The sequence below is a fragment of the Brassica napus genome, chromosome C1, assembly GCF_020379485.1.
Source record: "Brassica napus cultivar Da-Ae chromosome C1, Da-Ae, whole genome shotgun sequence".
NCBI lineage: Eukaryota > Viridiplantae > Streptophyta > Magnoliopsida > Brassicales > Brassicaceae > Brassica > Brassica napus.
Window position 1 is genome coordinate 3,449,885 of NC_063444.1, and position 15,953 is coordinate 3,465,837.

The window sequence follows — 15,953 nt, forward strand, 5'->3', positions numbered from 1 at the left end:
CTATTAATTGCAAACAATAGTTCAAAACAATAATGTTCAAGAAAAAACATTTCTGAGAAAAATGCGAATTAAAATCATAATGTAAAAATCATTTAACCAAACTATCGTGCAGGTTTATGAGTTTACTACGGGTATGAATGGTGACCGGAGAATGATGGAGAATAATGCATTTCCTAATGTTCCTATAAAAAATCACTATTCACAAAGAATAATAATTTCCTCTCATTCCCTCTCGTTTCTTTTTTTGTAGAGAATTAAAGGACAAAACTATTCCTCGTTAAATTTGAGAAGAAACTATCTTTTTTTTTTCATTCTTGCTATTTTTTCCCGTATATTCTTTTTCGGTTTGTTCCTTTTGTTTCCCGAATGGACCAGACCTTCCTGCTTTTTAAGTACGACCTTAGACCATCTCCATCGGGAGGTTTTAAAAAGAGGTTCTAAAAAAAGACAAAAAAAAATAAATCAAAATAGGCTAAATGCACAGAACCGATCCTTAATATGGTGTTTTTAGAATCGGTTAAAACCCCTGCGTGTCCCTTTGCCATTGGGTATTTAATTTTCCATGTCTTTCTTCATCGCTCTTCCTAGATGTTTCAAGGAATCAATCCCTCTTCCTCCTCCAATCCCAATCACTCCATCTTCTCTCTAGCTTATGATCTCCATCTCCTTCTCTTTCAGAGAGGTTGATGTCTGGCGTTGGAGTAATCGTTTCGGATCCATGACTACAAAGCCAGTTCCCGCAAGTCGAGCTTCGTTCTCTCAAGGTAACTCTGGATCCATGGCTACACAATCTCTGTTTTCAATCTGTATATAAACCTTTCTGATTCGTGTTTTAGTTTGCGGCGTTTACGTTAGAGGATCTTCCACTTGTGTTGGTGAAGTCACTCACCTCTGCGTTCAAGGAGAAAGAAATCAGAGAGATCTTACCATATTTGGCTTCTGATTACGCAGCCTACGATGATCTCGATTTCGAATCGTTTCTCACGGTTAGTTTTATGAATCTCTTTCGATGTGTTAAATGTGGTTTTTGGATTTGATGATAATTTAGATAATGTTTTCCTTTTAGTAATTCAAATCAAAAAGTCTCTTCCTTTTATCTCCTGAACGGATCATAGAAATCGATTGTCATGTTATTAGTCTGTGTCAAACATCTAAAGGTTTATGCTTTATTGATCAAAGTCGTACTTGCTGATCACAGTGTAACATGTGATACAGACTCTTATTGTGTGTCTGTGTGTGTTGTTTTTCTTTAAATTTGGTTTCTCTGTAGCTAATCTAGCAAGAGCTTCACTGGATTCTGGAACACAGCAACAAGATCCTAGCAAGCAAACTCAATGTTTCACATACCGAGAACTCGCCACCGCAACTAACAATTTCAGGCTCGAATCTATGATCGGACATGGTGGTTTCGGTTCTGTTTTCAAAGGAAAGTTAGTGTTTCCTCCTGGACAGGTAACTCTCAACATATATCATCTAGAGTTGTGATTTAACTGTGCTCCTCTTCTTTTACTCTGTTACTGTGCTCACTCACTCACTCTGTTTATGTTCACTCACTCACTCTTAGTTATCACTTGTGTATCACCATAACACACAAGTACACACTCATAGTCTCTTGACTCTCACGTTTGTTTTCTTATTGTAGAGAGAAGAGAGAACACACGGATGTCTACATTGTTAACTCTTTTCTTATTGAATTTGATGCACATATTTGTAGTAGTTTTATCTAACTACTACACACATATTTAGACATTTAACATGACCACTGAAATCCAATAATTAACTTAAAAAAAAAAAAAAAATTAGGAACCTCAATGAAATTCTCCCATTGGACGATAAAAAAATTAATTAGACTATCAGAGATTCTAAACTTTTCAAATCACAAAATTAACTACTAATTTATTCATTAGAATCCATAAGGGTTTCTAACCAATGGACTTGCTCTTATAAGTTTCGTCGCATATTTGGTCAGTGATTAGTGTCCGACATGTTTTTTTTTTTCATCGCATAATATTCCGACACGGGCGACACAGTGTCCTTTTTTTGGGTTTTCCCTCGGAATTTGATTCGTCGGAAAATCATGGAGAAGAAAAAAAGAGTATATTTTTAATCTAGCCGATTAGAGATGCTCTCGTCATCTCAACCTCCGTGAAAAATGATTCGCGGCGGAAGAAACTGCATCACTTCCTCCCCTGCCTTCTCAAACGACGCAAAGAAGCTTCTTTTATGCACTGCCAACTCCGTCTCCATCTTCTCCGTCGCCACTGGCTTAAAGGTTGCTTCCCTGGAGGGTCACACAGCACCAGTGACGACTGTGATTGTTGACCCCATCCTCCCCGAAGACTGCTGGACGGCGTCGCTCGATGGAAAGATTCGTTTTTGGGACTTCTCCGTGCCGAGTCTTACGCTAGCATTTGATATCCACCTTCCCATTTACTCTATGGTATTGTTAAAAGTTCGATACTTTACTTTGTTGTTAGTTTAATATCTCTGCTTTGAAAGCAAAAAAAAAAAAAAAATTAAAACTTTCATTGATTTAATTATAGGTGATGTTTACATGTCGACCGTCACGTAGCCTGATTGCTTATGTTTCGGTTGAGGAGTACTCAAGTGTCTCCAAAGATTTGTTTGGACAAATCAGGAGAGTTAGTCTCTTGGATGAGCCTCTTCTTAGTGGTGGTGACACTTTAAAAGAGGTCAGATTTTTTTAAATCAATGTTCTAAAAATCGCTAGGTGGTGGTTAAGCGTTTTATAGAGTATTATTGTTTAGGCGGGCGCCAAAAATCAGTTTGAAAAAACCGATTTGCGGACCTACTATAATCGAACACTGGATTTTTCTAAATAGAGACTCATGTTTTGTTTCAGGTTTTGATTAAATTTTGTTTGTTGAGTAGATGGAAGAACCAAAAAGTATTGTTATGAGTCCATCTGGAGAGTTTTTCGGCGTCTGTCAAGGCTGCAAAATACATATATGGAGTACTTCTGTTGGGAAGATGGCTAAGGAGACTACATTACATCACACACAGTTGATTACCGTTTTTGCCTTTCATCCCACTAAGAGAATGTTAGCAGTGGGAGATGCAACAGGAAGAGTGTTGATTTGGAAGGATATTGGTGATGTAAAACTTACTTCAGTGACAAGTGAAGATGCTGCTGAGTCTTCTTGCACTGCTTTTAACTGGCATTCCGATGAAGTGACCGTCCTTAACTTCTCTTCGGATGGAGCATCTTTGTATTCTGGTGAGACTTGAGCTTGTAGTGACTGTAGTTTCATAGTTTCAGAAGTTGTATATTGAGTTCTTATGTGACTCTTTCAGGGAGTAAAGAAGGGGCTCTTGTTGTTTGGGAGCTAGATACAGAGAAGAAGCAAGTTTTGCCAATGATGGAGTCTCCCTTGCTGTATTTCATCTTCTCTTCAGATCCAACTCTTTCCTCTGTAAGTCATATACAATCTTTGTGTGCCTATATATTCAAATGTTTCAACAACTCTACTTAAGATCAAGAAGTTTTTCAGGCGATTTGTGCAGATAATCAGGTTCATATTCTCAAAATGCCTTCCATGGAGATATTGAGAACGATTCCTGGAATCAAGGTTCTTTCTTATTAATCCTATTGGATTCCATTTCCATTGGAGTTAACTTCACATTCATGTTTGTGTTCTTACTACGTTAACAGCCTCGGATATTAGATCGCTTTGGATTTTTAAGCTACGTCAAGACGATGCTTATCTCCCTCACCAGAACTGTGTCCATTGATCCCTCTTCCGGTATAGCTGCTTTCTCCACAGCGAATCACTGTGTTCAACTCTACAACCTCTTAAGTGACACTGAGGTTACAGAGGTTAGCATCTTTAAAAGGAGTTTTTATTGAGTTTGTATCTGATAACTCTATTGGTTTAACTATTTAACAAAAACAAATGCAGATTCAAGTTTGCGAGAGAGATCATCAACCAGAGGATGATGGAGTCCGGGTTAGTACATTCTTTTACTAGTAAGGGATGTTCCTCTTTTTCGTCTTCTTTTGTAATGATTTAAACAAGCATGGAAAAATAGGTTGCAGTGACAGCAATTGCTCTCTCCCGGAATGGCTCACTGATGACTACAGCTGAGACCAGTTTTGCTGAAGGAAACCTCAGCGGAGGCTTAGTTTCTCTCAAGTTTTGGGTGTTTGTACCAGACAAGAAAACATTCAGCATATCCACAGTCATAAACCAACCTCACAGGTCTTTATAAACTTACAGATGACTTCATGGTAACTCTTTAGTCCTTACTGTATTTTGTTGATACAGTGAAGCTGCTATCACAGCTATTGACCTTAACTCGCGCCGTTCCATGGCTGTTAGTATATCTTCTGCTGGGGACTTCAAGACTTGGGTTTGCAATAGTGACAAGAATCTGACAGCAGAGGATTCAAACTGGATATGTCATGGAGTTGGCTCTTATAAGTAAAGCATCTATCATTACTTAGATGTGGTGAATCACAACTTGAAACTGATATGACAAATCTTTTGTTTTTTAATTTCAGGAGAAAGCAAATAACAGCTGCCACTTTTTGTCCTGATGGTTCTCTTCTGGCTCTTGCGGCTACAACAGTTATTACCATCTGGAACCCGTTAACGACTGAACTCTTGTTTGTATTTGGAAAGCTTCATACGGTGAACCTTCTACAACAAAACATATTAATCCATTTTCATTAGCCAGTGTTGAAATAAAATGATATGCTGGTAAAATGTTTCAGCCAGTTTTGCAACTCTCATTCGCTGGAATAGGCTTCCTTGTTGCTGCATCCTGTTGTCCTCATGCCCCGCCGCACTTATCTGTCTATGATTTGATGACGTTGGATTTATCATGGTCATATAGATTATCCATAGAAGGTTTATAACTACTTATCTTGATTTTTGTTTTTCTTGTTGTTGATATTGTCTTCTTAGTAATATCTCATCTTTTTGTTTTATTTTGTAGCAATTGCCACCAAAGAGAGGTCATCATACTTTGCAGTTTTAGCATGGCTTCCGGATTTGTCTGTAAAAGCTAATGAAGAGATCTTTCGTGGGAAAGATGGAGCTATCCTTTTGTTTGATACGTCATGCCCTAAACCGGTAGCTATTTGGACTGTAATGGAGGTATGTTTATACTCTGACCTCTTCAAGAACCTTTGAGTCAAAGTTCTGTCATTGACCATTATGATCACAATGGTTATTACAGGCCAGTGGAGGATCGCTTTCATTTGTGGAAGACAGTGAAAAGTCTCAGACGCTTCTTGCGTATGTAAACAGGAGCAATGAATATGTTCTTTTCGATCCTTATAGCGATGAAACTCTTAAGACTAGCGCCAAGGATTATGAGGTTCTTCTTGAAGCAATTAGCAAGAAGAGGAAGAGATCAAGAAAGAAAACATTGCTGGCGGAGAGACCTTGGGAGACCAAGTTTTGCGGTTCAACGCTCAGTATCCCGCCTTTCAGGGACGCTTGCTCTGCCTTCTTTGCTTCCAAGATGGGGAAAAAGATTTGTGAGAGAGTAGAGATGCATCCTGATAGCCATAGCCTCTGAGAGTTCTCTACATATTTTGGAACATTGACTATATTTTTTTGTAAGCTATCTGGTTCGGTTCCTTGTGGTAGTTTTGGTCTGTAGAAACTAGAAGGGCTAATAGGGTTGGTTTAGGAGAGGTTCACTCATGTGGAACAAGTTGTTTTGAGACAGTTTAGATTATATTTATTTTCCTGCCAAGTCAGTTTAATCTAATATGACTCTGAACCAGCCAACAAAATTTTCTTGATTACTGAAATACAGAGAGAATGATTGTATATAACACATGGATGGTCTTCTACTTGGCAAATAAGAGGAGAGATATCAAAAGCAACAAAAAAAAAAACATGAGAGAAAAAAAAAAAAAAAGACAAGAGAGAACTTCAAGCGAGGCTATTGTCAACGTCAAGGGAACATTCATCAGCATTTGCCCTGAGAAGATGAACATCAGCGAGGATGTTGGTTAAAATAGGAGCCTCAAGGAAACTAGAGAGTGTCTTCTCTAGCTTCTCCATCTTCTTCAAGAGGTATACATGTCGAAACATATTCCAGCGGTTGCAGCTTAAGACTTTTTCCGTGAGGTTCTTGCCCTTGTCAAGAGTCTCAAAGAGCATACGGATTTGAGCTTGATGGTGAGCAGGAAGCTCAACGCCACTGTAGTGGATCTCCCTGATCGTCGGTTGAATGTTCTCGATCAAGATAATGAGGTTGTTGGCCATGCTTTTGTATCTCCATGCTCTGGCTGATATCATAAAGAGCTGCTTCAGGAGCTCCGTTGCTATTTCACCGGCGAAAAAATCACTGACGGCCATTGTAGAAGATGTTATAAAGATAAATAGATAGATAGAAAAAGAATCTTAGTCAAGAAAACAAAGGTTAGTAGACGTTAGAACTTATAAGTGGAGGATGACCCCACTGGAAGTTTCCTAGCAACTCCATAGTGTTTGTTAAAGAAATTTAAATAATACAATAACATTTTCTTTAGACAATGTTTGTCATGAACACATTCCGGGAAATTATATAATTTTTATATTCGTATTTTAAAATTTAATATTAGTATAATTTTGTATTGAGAAACTCATTAAGAAATTAAATTGCTCTTGCATTTCCTTTCACCTAGTACTAGTGTTCTAAAACGAGTTAGATAACTGTATATCGCTTAGCCGTATAGACGGACGTCTAAACGGGGTATATACAGATATATACTTTTACACAAAATATAAATATAAGTTTAATATATATATATGTTGTTTTTGAAAAAAACTGGACATAAATATGTTTTAAATTCACTTTTATGTATAAATATATAGTTTAACATATATAAATAGTTTTAAATTATAAAAATTAAAGCCATTTTAAATATATAAAAATGATAAATTTAAAATGATTTTGTAACACTTATACTAATATCTACAATCATATAAATACATAAAATAAGTAAAAGTAATATAAATAATAACATTACTAAAATATAATAATAATATTAATAGTTTATTTTTTGAATATTACTGATTAAAATCCGTCTAGGCGTCCGCATAGACCGCATAATGTCCGCCCAAACACTATTATGCACCTAAATTATATAAATCCGCATAAAATATTGTATAATATAAAAACAGTACGGTTGGCTACAGTATAGCGCTTAAACACCACTTAGACGGCGTCTAGACAGACAAGTAATTTCATGATTACTTTTCGGAGAGGTGGTCAAGACCTAAAGTCAACGTCCAAAAAACTACTGCACACTAAAAAGTCTAAAACTACAAAAATTTAAATTTAAAAACAAATAAGATTAGTGTTTCAGGTTTTCCACAAGTCGTGTTCATAGCTCATATACATCACTGCTTGAAAAAAAAAAGAATATAAAAATAGTTATCTCTTCCTCCGAATTCTTTAGTCAGCAGAATATACTAAAGTATGCAATTGTGATGTTCATATCCAACTATGTTCACACTTTTGGCCATTTTTTATATCTTTCTTCAATTTGTAAAGATGGAGGTTTCTATGAAATTATAAGAACACAAACGGATCTTCTCATGGCATAATTGTAATCTTGGCATTGGACACAAACGGAAAAGAATTACATATAATTTAACTTTATTGATTTATAAATCTATTTATGTTAATCTTTATTGATTTATTTGTTTTGTAGTTTCCATAAGTACAATAGGAGAAAAGCTTTGAAGAAGCTCATCCTCTAAAACCTTGACCATTTCTCTTTGAGGAAGACTGATCATAACCACCCGGCTCATTGGTCCCTCACCAGACGGTGAAGGAAGCACTATGACCTGTCCACCTCCAGCTACAGGCCCTTCAACGTAGCAAGATAAGTGGCTCAACATCAAATCCTCCTCGAACATTATGGGACGTGGATTCCCCATGTTCTCTAGATTAGTACACACGAGATCCGAACCGTTGGATATCGGATTTTTATTGTTGCTACCAAGCCACTCGACCAAATCCATGACCGCGTGGTAGTCTAGTCCCTTGGTTACATTATGAATCTCTTGAACGACGTAAGATAATAACAATAACCTATCTATCGCCTTGACTGGTTTGGAATAATGAACCTTGTGATAAACCATGCAGTTACCGAAATAACTTTGGTCTAAACGTAATAGTTTCCTAACGTCTAAGCACAAGGACATGTCCATAAGCTCGTTCCTCTTCCCTTTAGCTCGACTCACACAGACACAAAAGAGTCCAGACAAAATCTCAAACGCCGTAAGCCCTGGCTCGTTCTCGCCCGATTGGACCATTGGATCCGGGAACAGGAGGGTAATAGTGACCATACGGTCCTCGGTTATGTTTGGAGGTGGAGCTGTTAGGGAGCAAGATCTGATGTAATGGCTAAGAAGCTGGTTGTTAGAGAGCTTATGGTTAGAGAACCTGCGAGGCGGGAGTGAGTGGAATAGTGGTGGAGTCATCATGTTTCGAGTCAGTGTTAAATCAGCCCATGTTCGAATAAACATCATTGCACAGACAGGATCTGCTAACAGATGGGTACAACTTAACCCAATAGCTAACCCACCACTCTCAAACTCCGTCACCTGTAGAACCAAAAAAAAAAGTTAGACCAAACCAAACCAAATCAAACTAAACCAAAATAAATGAAACTATATGTTATATCCAATGGTCTAACAATTGGTTATAAACGAAACAATTTTTCTAATAAAATCTTTGTTTAGTTGACACTTAAACGCTAATCTAGACACTAATCTTAAATAAAACATCTAAGTTAGAAACCCGACCCGGACCCACAGTTAAACCGGTAAACCCGGCAACCCAGAAAAAATCCGGTTTGGGTTTTGTGAAAAACCCAATATTTAGAAACCCACAAAATTCACAAAAACCCAGTAGAACCCGGAATCCGATACCGGTTGAACCAATAAATAACTTTTACTTTTTTTTTTAATTTTCAATTATGTTTTTAGATTATGTTTGATATTCTAAATTTCCAATTAAAAAGTTATATACTGACAAAAAAAGTTAGGTTTTTTCCTTTTCAGTTTTATATTTGAAATTTTTAGATTTTAATGAAGATTTTACTATGCCACTTGAAGAAAATAAAGTGAACGATGGTAGAGAGAACCAAAAATAATTGATGTGATAATTTATTATAATGATTTTTTACTTTTGGTTTATTTTATATTTGAAATTTAATTTATTATTCACATCAAACATTTAAATATTTACAAATTTTATGTCTTGATTTTTTTAGATGTCATAACTCTTACTTTGTTAGACAAAATTATAAATAATCTAAACTATTTTTTGATATTTTGTATGTCAAATGAAACTAAAAATATAGAAATTAAAGTTATGTATTTTCTAAATGTTATTAAACATAAATATATACATATCCAAACTATTATTTTATGTTTATAAAATCATTTAGAAAACATTAAACTTTAGTTTCTATATTTTTATTTACATAGCTGATATATTATTATCTAATAAAATTAATTCATTTATTAATCCGCGGTTCGCCCGCGGTCGACCCAGTGACCCATCACCCGGTAAGTCGTCCGGTTCAGTGTCCGGGTCGGGTTTAAAAACATTGCATCTAACTATCATTTAAAGATTTTCTGAGCCTTGGTTATGGTTATACCTGAACATAAAAGGTAGACCAATAATAAGGAAGGTGATACATGTCCTCCCAATGAACAAGCTTAAGCTCTTCCTCTCTAGTTACACTTCTACGCCATTCCTCAACCGTTCCGGTAGCTCTCGCCTCAATCATTCTCACCCCGGCGTCGTTGCTCTTCACCTTCCACCGGTTCTCTTCCGTACCATCAGTTTCCTTAACCAATCTCCCGGTTACAACTGGATAACAATTGAGAGTATACGCTAATGATTCCCTTAGTTTTTTGGTGATTTCTCCCAGTTCTCTTGTTCTGGAAGACTGGTAATAGTATACTAGACGGATGTGATTCGGTTCCATGACGTGGTCGAATACTGAGAACCGGTACACTCGCCCTTGTTCAACCGGTTTCGTGCTCACTACGGTTCGTGTGCATATGAGTCTCACCCGGTTCTCCTCCATTACTGTCTTCTCTTTGGCAAACATTTTTTTCTTTTCTTTTACTAGAATCTGGTTCTTACGTGCTTGCACGCTCGTGTCTCGTATATATATACAACGTTTTCATGTTCGAACACATACTTTTCCCATGAAATGAAACAACCCCTCACGTAGGGGAAAGTAATATTTTCATGGTCCCGTAAAACATGTCTATGTGCCGCCGATTTGAATATATATATATATATACGTAAAATAACGTTTAGAACGATAAAAACAAAATTAAGTTGATTTTTCTCTTGTTACTAGATTGAATTTGGTGAAGATTGTGACAAGAATTTGAATATTGATCAAAAAAAAAAAAAAAATTTGGATACTGATAAGAAAACAAGGCCCAAAAGAAAATTCTTAGTAGGCTAGCTAATTGGCCCATGAAATCTATTAAAAGGCCAAAACTAACGAACACATTGAAAGAACGTCGTCGTTACAGCCTTCTTATATTAGCCATGCGCATCAAGAGCGCGTGACTCACAGTTCCTCAATATCTTCTCAAAATCACAGGCTCTGATAATTTCTTCTCTACAGAAGAGAGAGAGAGAGAAGCAGATCTTGTCATCACGATCCTTGCAATAAGAGAGAGAGAGAGAGAATGTCTGGAATGGTTGATGCGAGCTCGTGGGGCGCGGCGTTGGTAAGGATCTCTCCGTACACTTTCTCCGCAATCGGAATCGCCATCTCGATCGGCGTCTCCGTCCTCGGTGCCGCCTGGTAAATCCAATCTTCTTCTTCTTCTTCTCACGCAGATACAATCACTGCCGCGTCAATTGATTGTGTAATCCCTAAAATTTGAGATTGAGATTGACCTGTTTAATCTATTTTGCTTCTCAGGGGGATTTACATAACGGGAAGTAGTTTGATCGGTGCGGCCATTGAAGCGCCTCGTATCACTTCCAAGAATCTCATCAGGTATGATCCAAAGTTCAAGGCTTTCATTCTAATTTTTGTTTCCTTTTGTGGATCAACTGAGTTTGAATTGAAGGTCCATTGAAAGACTTCATCTTTCTGATAATGGATTAGTGGAAATTTATAGAGAATCGATGTAGATTCATTGTCTTCTCTGAATATCAGTTTCGAATCCATTCCATGCCTGCGTAGCTAAATCATTCTTATCTTTTTTACTAATGCCACAACACCTCTGCAAGAGTAGATTGTCACATAATGATTTGAGGAAAAAGTTAGTTGACTTGGGATTCAGGAGTTAACAAATGGTGAAAACCCAAGATCTCGTGTACTTGGTAGGGGATAAAACATGATGTATAGTGTAAAGGCTTTGGCTTTGGGGATTCAATTCAAGCCCCGGATGCGATGATAAAAAAACTGTTATGTCTTTCCATTCATTTTCAGCAGAAACATATTTAAGGTTGCTAAATGTCAAGTAGGAGGATATGGATTAAAAAGCGTCTGTGATGACATATTATGTGGTGTCTCTCCATTCCGATCCTTGATTCTTGGTTCTGAGTCACCTATTTTGCTGTACAACTTTGTCATTATCATACCCCATCTCTGAAGTCTGAACCATATTGAACTGAGAATCTGACTCTAAATTATAATTTTAAAGAATGCTTATCTGGGAGTAGTTGTGTTTGAAATTTATCTGTTCTTACACAGCTTTTGACTAAGATGTCATTACTACAACTCATTTTTAAAACCATTTGAGCAGAGAGTCATGCTCTAACGTTTACTATTAGGGAATGCTTGGCTAAGGTGGTTGTGTTTGTAATTTGATTTGCTGTTACAGAGTTTTAGTCTTCGTCCTTTAATGCTAGAACTATGCAATGACCAAAACATTTGTTCTTTTATTTTTTTGTCCTAGTGTTATCTTTTGCGAAGCTGTTGCTATATATGGCGTTATTGTTGCTATCATCCTGCAAACGAAGTTGGAGAGTGTACCGACTTCAAAGATGTATGACGCGGAGTCTCTCAGAGCTGGATATGCAATCTTCGCATCTGGAATCATAGTTGGATTCGCCAACCTTGTATGCGGGTATGTTTCTTCATTCCCTAATTATCCTTCCTTACTGCCTTGGTTTTTGGATTCTATCGTCAAATATGAAACGACGGTCCTGTTTTCTCCCGCAGGTTATGTGTAGGAATCATTGGAAGCAGTTGCGCACTATCTGATGCTCAAAACTCAACACTCTTTGTGAAGATTCTTGTGATTGAGATCTTCGGAAGCGCTCTGGGGTTGTTTGGAGTTATCGTGGGGATCATTATGTCCGCACAAGCAACATGGCCGACCAAATAGAGATATAACCGGTCTGAAACTGTTGAGATATTTGGAAAGAACATGGCTTCTTGATTATCTTCGTTGTTATATGGATACTCTCATATGTCTAGAAGAAAAACACTGTGTGGGAGAACTGAGAACCACTTTTGGATCCCTGAATTTTTTTGTATTATTTAAAAAATTGGAATAAGTCACGTTGGAGAACGTCTTCTTCATGTTTGTATTCACGTTGGTTGTTCTTTATTTATTAAAGACAGAGTTTGTACATGATTTGTTTAAAATTGAAACTTTCATTCAGTGAGCATGTTTCTCTACACCAGTTAAGACTGCCTGCAATAATGTTGTTGCATCATTCTGGTTCTGGATGAAGCACTCAACCAAACTGATATTTTTAGTACAAGTTGCTAACCGTAACAGCCGGTTAAGCCTTAACCGGACATTGAAGTAGACGACGTCGTTTACTGATATTTTTTATTCGGTGGTTGTCCCGTTCTTGGAACCTGGAGCTAGTTGTTGAGGTTTGTGTAAAACCCTAAGCATATGTCTCAGCATCTGCTAGAGCGTATCCTTCCATATATATCTTCCTTTCTCATTTCTCGACTCCATCTCCATCTTCTTAGCTACCTCGTCCTGAAAGCTCAAACATTTATCCACAGTAACGGTGAGTATTGCCGTTTTCGTTTCCCTCGCTTTTAGTCCTTGGAAGATTTTTGAGGGCCAGTAGCTGATTATATGATGTTACATGATACCTGTCTCTGATTCAAAGTTTGTTCTTGTTGAGTTAGATGGAAACAGTCCGCCTCTGTTCTTTGTAACACATCTTCAGCAACTGTTCTGTCTGTATATTGTGTTCCTGTAATAATTGCAGTTTTTGAGTGTAGGACTAGAGAAAAAATGGAAGCTTGTTGTGGAGCTACTTCAATGGGTTCTCTTCAGCAATCTGGAGGGGTTAAAGGACCGGTCTTTGCTCCAGTAATGTCCCCAGTGAACAAGTTTTCTCAGCAACTGAAGTTCAATTTTGCCGGACCTAACCGTTCTCTGTTTCTAAAAAGAAGCCTGGTCGTTGAAAAAAGAGCGTCTCAAGTCTCGGTACCTGCCGTCGAGACTAGCAGTAAGAGTTATATTTCATTTTTTTTTATTATGTAAAGGAACTGGTTTTATGTGTATCATAATTGTTACTGGTTTGTAGGCAATGAAATCCCTTTTGAGGACTATGGCCGTAGCGAAGTGGATCCAGAGGTCGATGAGATTATCAAAAAGGAGAAAAACAGACAGTTCAGGAGCTTGGAGCTCATTGCCTCCGAGAATTTCACGTCTCGTGCTGTTATGGAGACTGTTGGATCATGCCTTACCAACAAGTATTCTGAGGGACTTCCTGGTAAAAGGTAATGAAGCATGTAAGAATGGAGTTTCTGACTCTTCTGTTCTTTTTGTCACTCTTCTCTGTTGTTCCATGTCTCACAGGTATTATGGTGGCAATGAGTTCATCGATCAGTTGGAGACACTTTGCCAGAACCGGGCTTTAGCGACCTTCCGCTTAGATTCCACCAAATGGGGAGTTAACGTTCAGCCCTTATCTGGTTCACCTGCAAACTTCGCTGTGTACACTGCCATTCTTAAGCCTCATGATAGAATCATGGTTAGTAAAGATGGTTACACTCTTAACACCTCATCTTTTTTTCTGTGTTTGAGAAATATTGAATATTAGTTGCTTTGTTTGTGCGTTTAGGGTTTGGATTTACCTCATGGAGGCCATCTATCACACGGGTTCATGACTGCCAAGAGGCGTGTATCTGGAACTTCAATATACTTTGAGTCCATGCCTTATCGACTTGATGAATCAACAGGTGGGGTACATTTCTTATGATATGGTCTCAGCAACTACTTTTATACGAGGCTATTTTCCTGATGTGTCTGAGTGTTTTGAGCACAGGCATTGTGGATTATGATATGCTCGAGAAAACTGCTGTGCTGTTCCGACCAAAGCTTATAATCGCAGGAGCTAGTGCGTATAGCCGAGATTTTGACTATCCTCGCATGAGGAAGGTAAAGCCAAATCATTATTCTTGAACAATTGCTCTATGGTTTCTGTCTAGTTTGGCTTTTGGTAATCTGATTTTTCATTTTCTATATTAATTTTTGTAGATCGCGGACTCAGTTGGTGCTTTTCTGATGATGGATATGGCTCATATCAGTGGACTTGTGGCTGCCTCTGTGGTAGCTGATCCTTTTGAGTATTGTGATATTGTCACAACCACCACTCACAAGGTATGTATGTTCTGTAATCTGAAACACAATCTTCATTCTGAAACACAAATACACAATCTTCATTCTGATAAATCCAAAAGCCTAATAGAATTTTTTTATTCTTTTCTTTATTAGTCTTTGAGGGGTCCAAGAGGTGGAATGATCTTCTTCAAGAAGGATCCAGTTAATGGGGTTGAACTTGAATCTGCAATTAACAACGCTGTCTTCCCTGGTCTGCAGGTTGAGATACTGACCACTCATTCTAGCTTTCTTAGATAATTTTAGCTTTGGACATGATTAATATATTGTTGTCTTGTATTTGTATGGTCACTAGGGTGGACCTCATAACCACACAATTGGAGGATTAGCAGTCTGCTTGAAACACGCACAGTCGCCGGAATTCAAGGCTTACCAGAAAAGAGTACTCACACTAACTTCTTCTGCATTTGATAGAGTTTGGAAATTTAAGCTTATGAAATAATCTTGTGTTACTTGTTTTAGGTTGTGGCTAACTGTAGAGCTCTAGCTAACCGGTTGGTTGAACTCGGGTTTGATCTGGTTTCTGGTGGCAGTGACAATCATCTGGTCCTCGTGGATCTTAGACCATTGGTAAGCTCTTACAAACGCTCTTTTCTCAAAAACCAGAGAATCACTTATGATGATGCTGTTATGAATCAATATATTTTTTTGGGGGGTATGGATAGGGCATGGATGGTGCTCGGGTCGAGAAAATCTTAGACATGGCATCTATTACACTCAACAAGAACTCTGTCCCTGGTTAGTCTCTTCCCCGAACTTGTAGAACCAAAAGTACTAGAGCTGTGAAATAGCTATTTGGTATTTGTGTGTGTGTTTGAGACGGGTGTTGAATGTGAATACAGGGGATAAGAGTGCGTTGGTTCCAGGGGGAATAAGGATAGGAACGCCTGCGATGACGACAAGAGGACTGACAGAGAAAGACTTTGTGGTGGTCGCTGATCTGATCAAGGAAGGTGTGGAGATCACTATGGAAGCCAAGAAGTTGGTTTCGGGAACAAAGCTTGGAGAGTTCACCAAGCTGGTGACTTCTCCCGAGTTCCCGTTGAGAGAGAAAGTGGAGTCTCTCAAGGAGAGAGTCGAATCATTCACCTCTCGTTTCCCCCTTCCTGGAGTTTGAAGTTATTTTTAAAAAGGAAACAAATGGTGGTGTTTTTACCTTTTTTTTTTAATTATTACTGAGGGTTTGATCAGCTTGCCTGTGTCACAAGTCAAGATAATATTGCTGTCACAAATAAAAGAGAGAAATATTTGAACTAATGTTTAAATAAGAGGAAACAGCTATTTCGCGGGAGGTGGCGAATGTATCTATTCTCTCACCCAATCTTTCTCCTCTCT

At 37.8% G+C, this 15,953-nt stretch overlaps 5 protein-coding genes across 9 annotated transcripts; 3 read left to right on the forward strand and 2 right to left on the reverse strand.

The window, feature by feature from the left end:
* The first annotated feature begins 408 nt into the window (after positions 1-408).
* LOC106375352 (WD repeat-containing protein 75) lies at positions 409-5,731 on the forward strand. Of its 5 annotated transcripts, none has more exons than XM_048745216.1 (16): positions 409-764; positions 837-986; positions 1,271-1,452; positions 1,643-2,440; positions 2,544-2,693; positions 2,893-3,238; positions 3,316-3,434; positions 3,513-3,590; positions 3,674-3,838; positions 3,921-3,968; positions 4,051-4,220; positions 4,287-4,442; positions 4,523-4,652; positions 4,736-4,871; positions 4,960-5,120; positions 5,203-5,731. In XM_048745216.1, exons 4-16 carry the CDS (start codon positions 2,153-2,155, stop codon positions 5,545-5,547), a joined length of 2,292 nt encoding a protein of 763 aa, XP_048601173.1. In that variant the 5' UTR covers positions 409-764; positions 837-986; positions 1,271-1,452; positions 1,643-2,152; the 3' UTR covers positions 5,548-5,731. The 5 variants fall into 5 exon arrangements, with proteins under 5 accessions (XP_048601173.1, XP_048601175.1, XP_048601174.1 ...); XM_048745218.1 differs by having other exon boundaries at positions 2,031-2,440; XM_048745217.1 differs by having other exon boundaries at positions 1,271-2,440.
* A 19-nt stretch (positions 5,732-5,750) lies between these two features.
* On the reverse strand, positions 5,751-6,608 carry LOC106402269 (probable disease resistance protein At4g33300). Its single transcript, XM_013842968.3, has one exon. It carries the CDS (start codon positions 6,336-6,338, stop codon positions 5,910-5,912), a length of 429 nt encoding a protein of 142 aa, XP_013698422.2. The 5' UTR covers positions 6,339-6,608; the 3' UTR covers positions 5,751-5,909.
* A 990-nt stretch (positions 6,609-7,598) lies between these two features.
* Positions 7,599-10,138, reverse strand: LOC106375138 (protein ECERIFERUM 26-like). Its single transcript, XM_013815025.3, has 2 exons — positions 9,638-10,138; positions 7,599-8,576 (listed from the first exon to the last, which is right to left on the reverse strand). The coding sequence occupies exons 1-2, from the start codon at positions 10,094-10,096 to the stop codon at positions 7,656-7,658; spliced, it is 1,380 nt and encodes a 459-aa protein (XP_013670479.2). The 5' UTR covers positions 10,097-10,138; the 3' UTR covers positions 7,599-7,655.
* A 409-nt stretch (positions 10,139-10,547) lies between these two features.
* Positions 10,548-12,597, forward strand: LOC106375355 (V-type proton ATPase subunit c''2). Its single transcript, XM_013815238.3, has 4 exons — positions 10,548-10,813; positions 10,934-11,011; positions 11,919-12,089; positions 12,185-12,597. Exons 1-4 carry the CDS (start codon positions 10,695-10,697, stop codon positions 12,348-12,350), a joined length of 534 nt encoding a protein of 177 aa, XP_013670692.1. The 5' UTR covers positions 10,548-10,694; the 3' UTR covers positions 12,351-12,597.
* Positions 12,598-12,808: 211 nt separating this feature from the next.
* LOC106401829 (serine hydroxymethyltransferase 3, chloroplastic) lies at positions 12,809-15,922 on the forward strand. The gene is made up of 12 exons (XM_013842431.3): positions 12,809-12,993; positions 13,214-13,443; positions 13,522-13,717; positions 13,797-13,971; positions 14,062-14,179; positions 14,266-14,378; positions 14,478-14,600; positions 14,715-14,819; positions 14,914-15,000; positions 15,081-15,188; positions 15,284-15,356; positions 15,461-15,922. The coding sequence occupies exons 2-12, from the start codon at positions 13,227-13,229 to the stop codon at positions 15,733-15,735; spliced, it is 1,590 nt and encodes a 529-aa protein (XP_013697885.2). The 5' UTR covers positions 12,809-12,993; positions 13,214-13,226; the 3' UTR covers positions 15,736-15,922.
* Positions 15,923-15,953: the final 31 nt, after the last annotated feature.

Excerpts from the sequence above, each read along its gene's own strand:
- LOC106375352 (XM_048745217.1), top strand. The coding sequence starts at position 2,153 with ATGATTCGCGGCGGAAGAAACTGCATCACTTCCTCCCCTGCCTTCTCA. Across the intron at positions 3,591-3,673 it reads GAACGATTCCTGGAATCAAG|CCTCGGATATTAGATCGCTT; the intron begins GTTCTTTCTTAT and ends CTACGTTAACAG. Across the intron at positions 4,221-4,286 it reads GTCATAAACCAACCTCACAG|TGAAGCTGCTATCACAGCTA; the intron begins GTCTTTATAAAC and ends TTGTTGATACAG.
- LOC106402269 (XM_013842968.3), bottom strand. The coding sequence starts at position 6,338 with ATGGCCGTCAGTGATTTTTTCGCCGGTGAAATAGCAACGGAGCTCCTG.
- LOC106375138 (XM_013815025.3), bottom strand. The coding sequence starts at position 10,096 with ATGTTTGCCAAAGAGAAGACAGTAATGGAGGAGAACCGGGTGAGACTC. Across the intron at positions 8,577-9,637 it reads GGTCTACCTTTTATGTTCAG|GTGACGGAGTTTGAGAGTGG; the intron begins GTATAACCATAA and ends TTGGTTCTACAG.
- LOC106375355 (XM_013815238.3), top strand. The coding sequence starts at position 10,695 with ATGTCTGGAATGGTTGATGCGAGCTCGTGGGGCGCGGCGTTGGTAAGG. Across the intron at positions 10,814-10,933 it reads TCCGTCCTCGGTGCCGCCTG|GGGGATTTACATAACGGGAA; the intron begins GTAAATCCAATC and ends TTTGCTTCTCAG. Across the intron at positions 12,090-12,184 it reads TTCGCCAACCTTGTATGCGG|GTTATGTGTAGGAATCATTG; the intron begins GTATGTTTCTTC and ends TTTCTCCCGCAG.
- LOC106401829 (XM_013842431.3), top strand. The coding sequence starts at position 13,227 with ATGGAAGCTTGTTGTGGAGCTACTTCAATGGGTTCTCTTCAGCAATCT. Across the intron at positions 14,180-14,265 it reads TCGACTTGATGAATCAACAG|GCATTGTGGATTATGATATG; the intron begins GTGGGGTACATT and ends TTTTGAGCACAG. Across the intron at positions 14,379-14,477 it reads ACTATCCTCGCATGAGGAAG|ATCGCGGACTCAGTTGGTGC; the intron begins GTAAAGCCAAAT and ends TAATTTTTGTAG.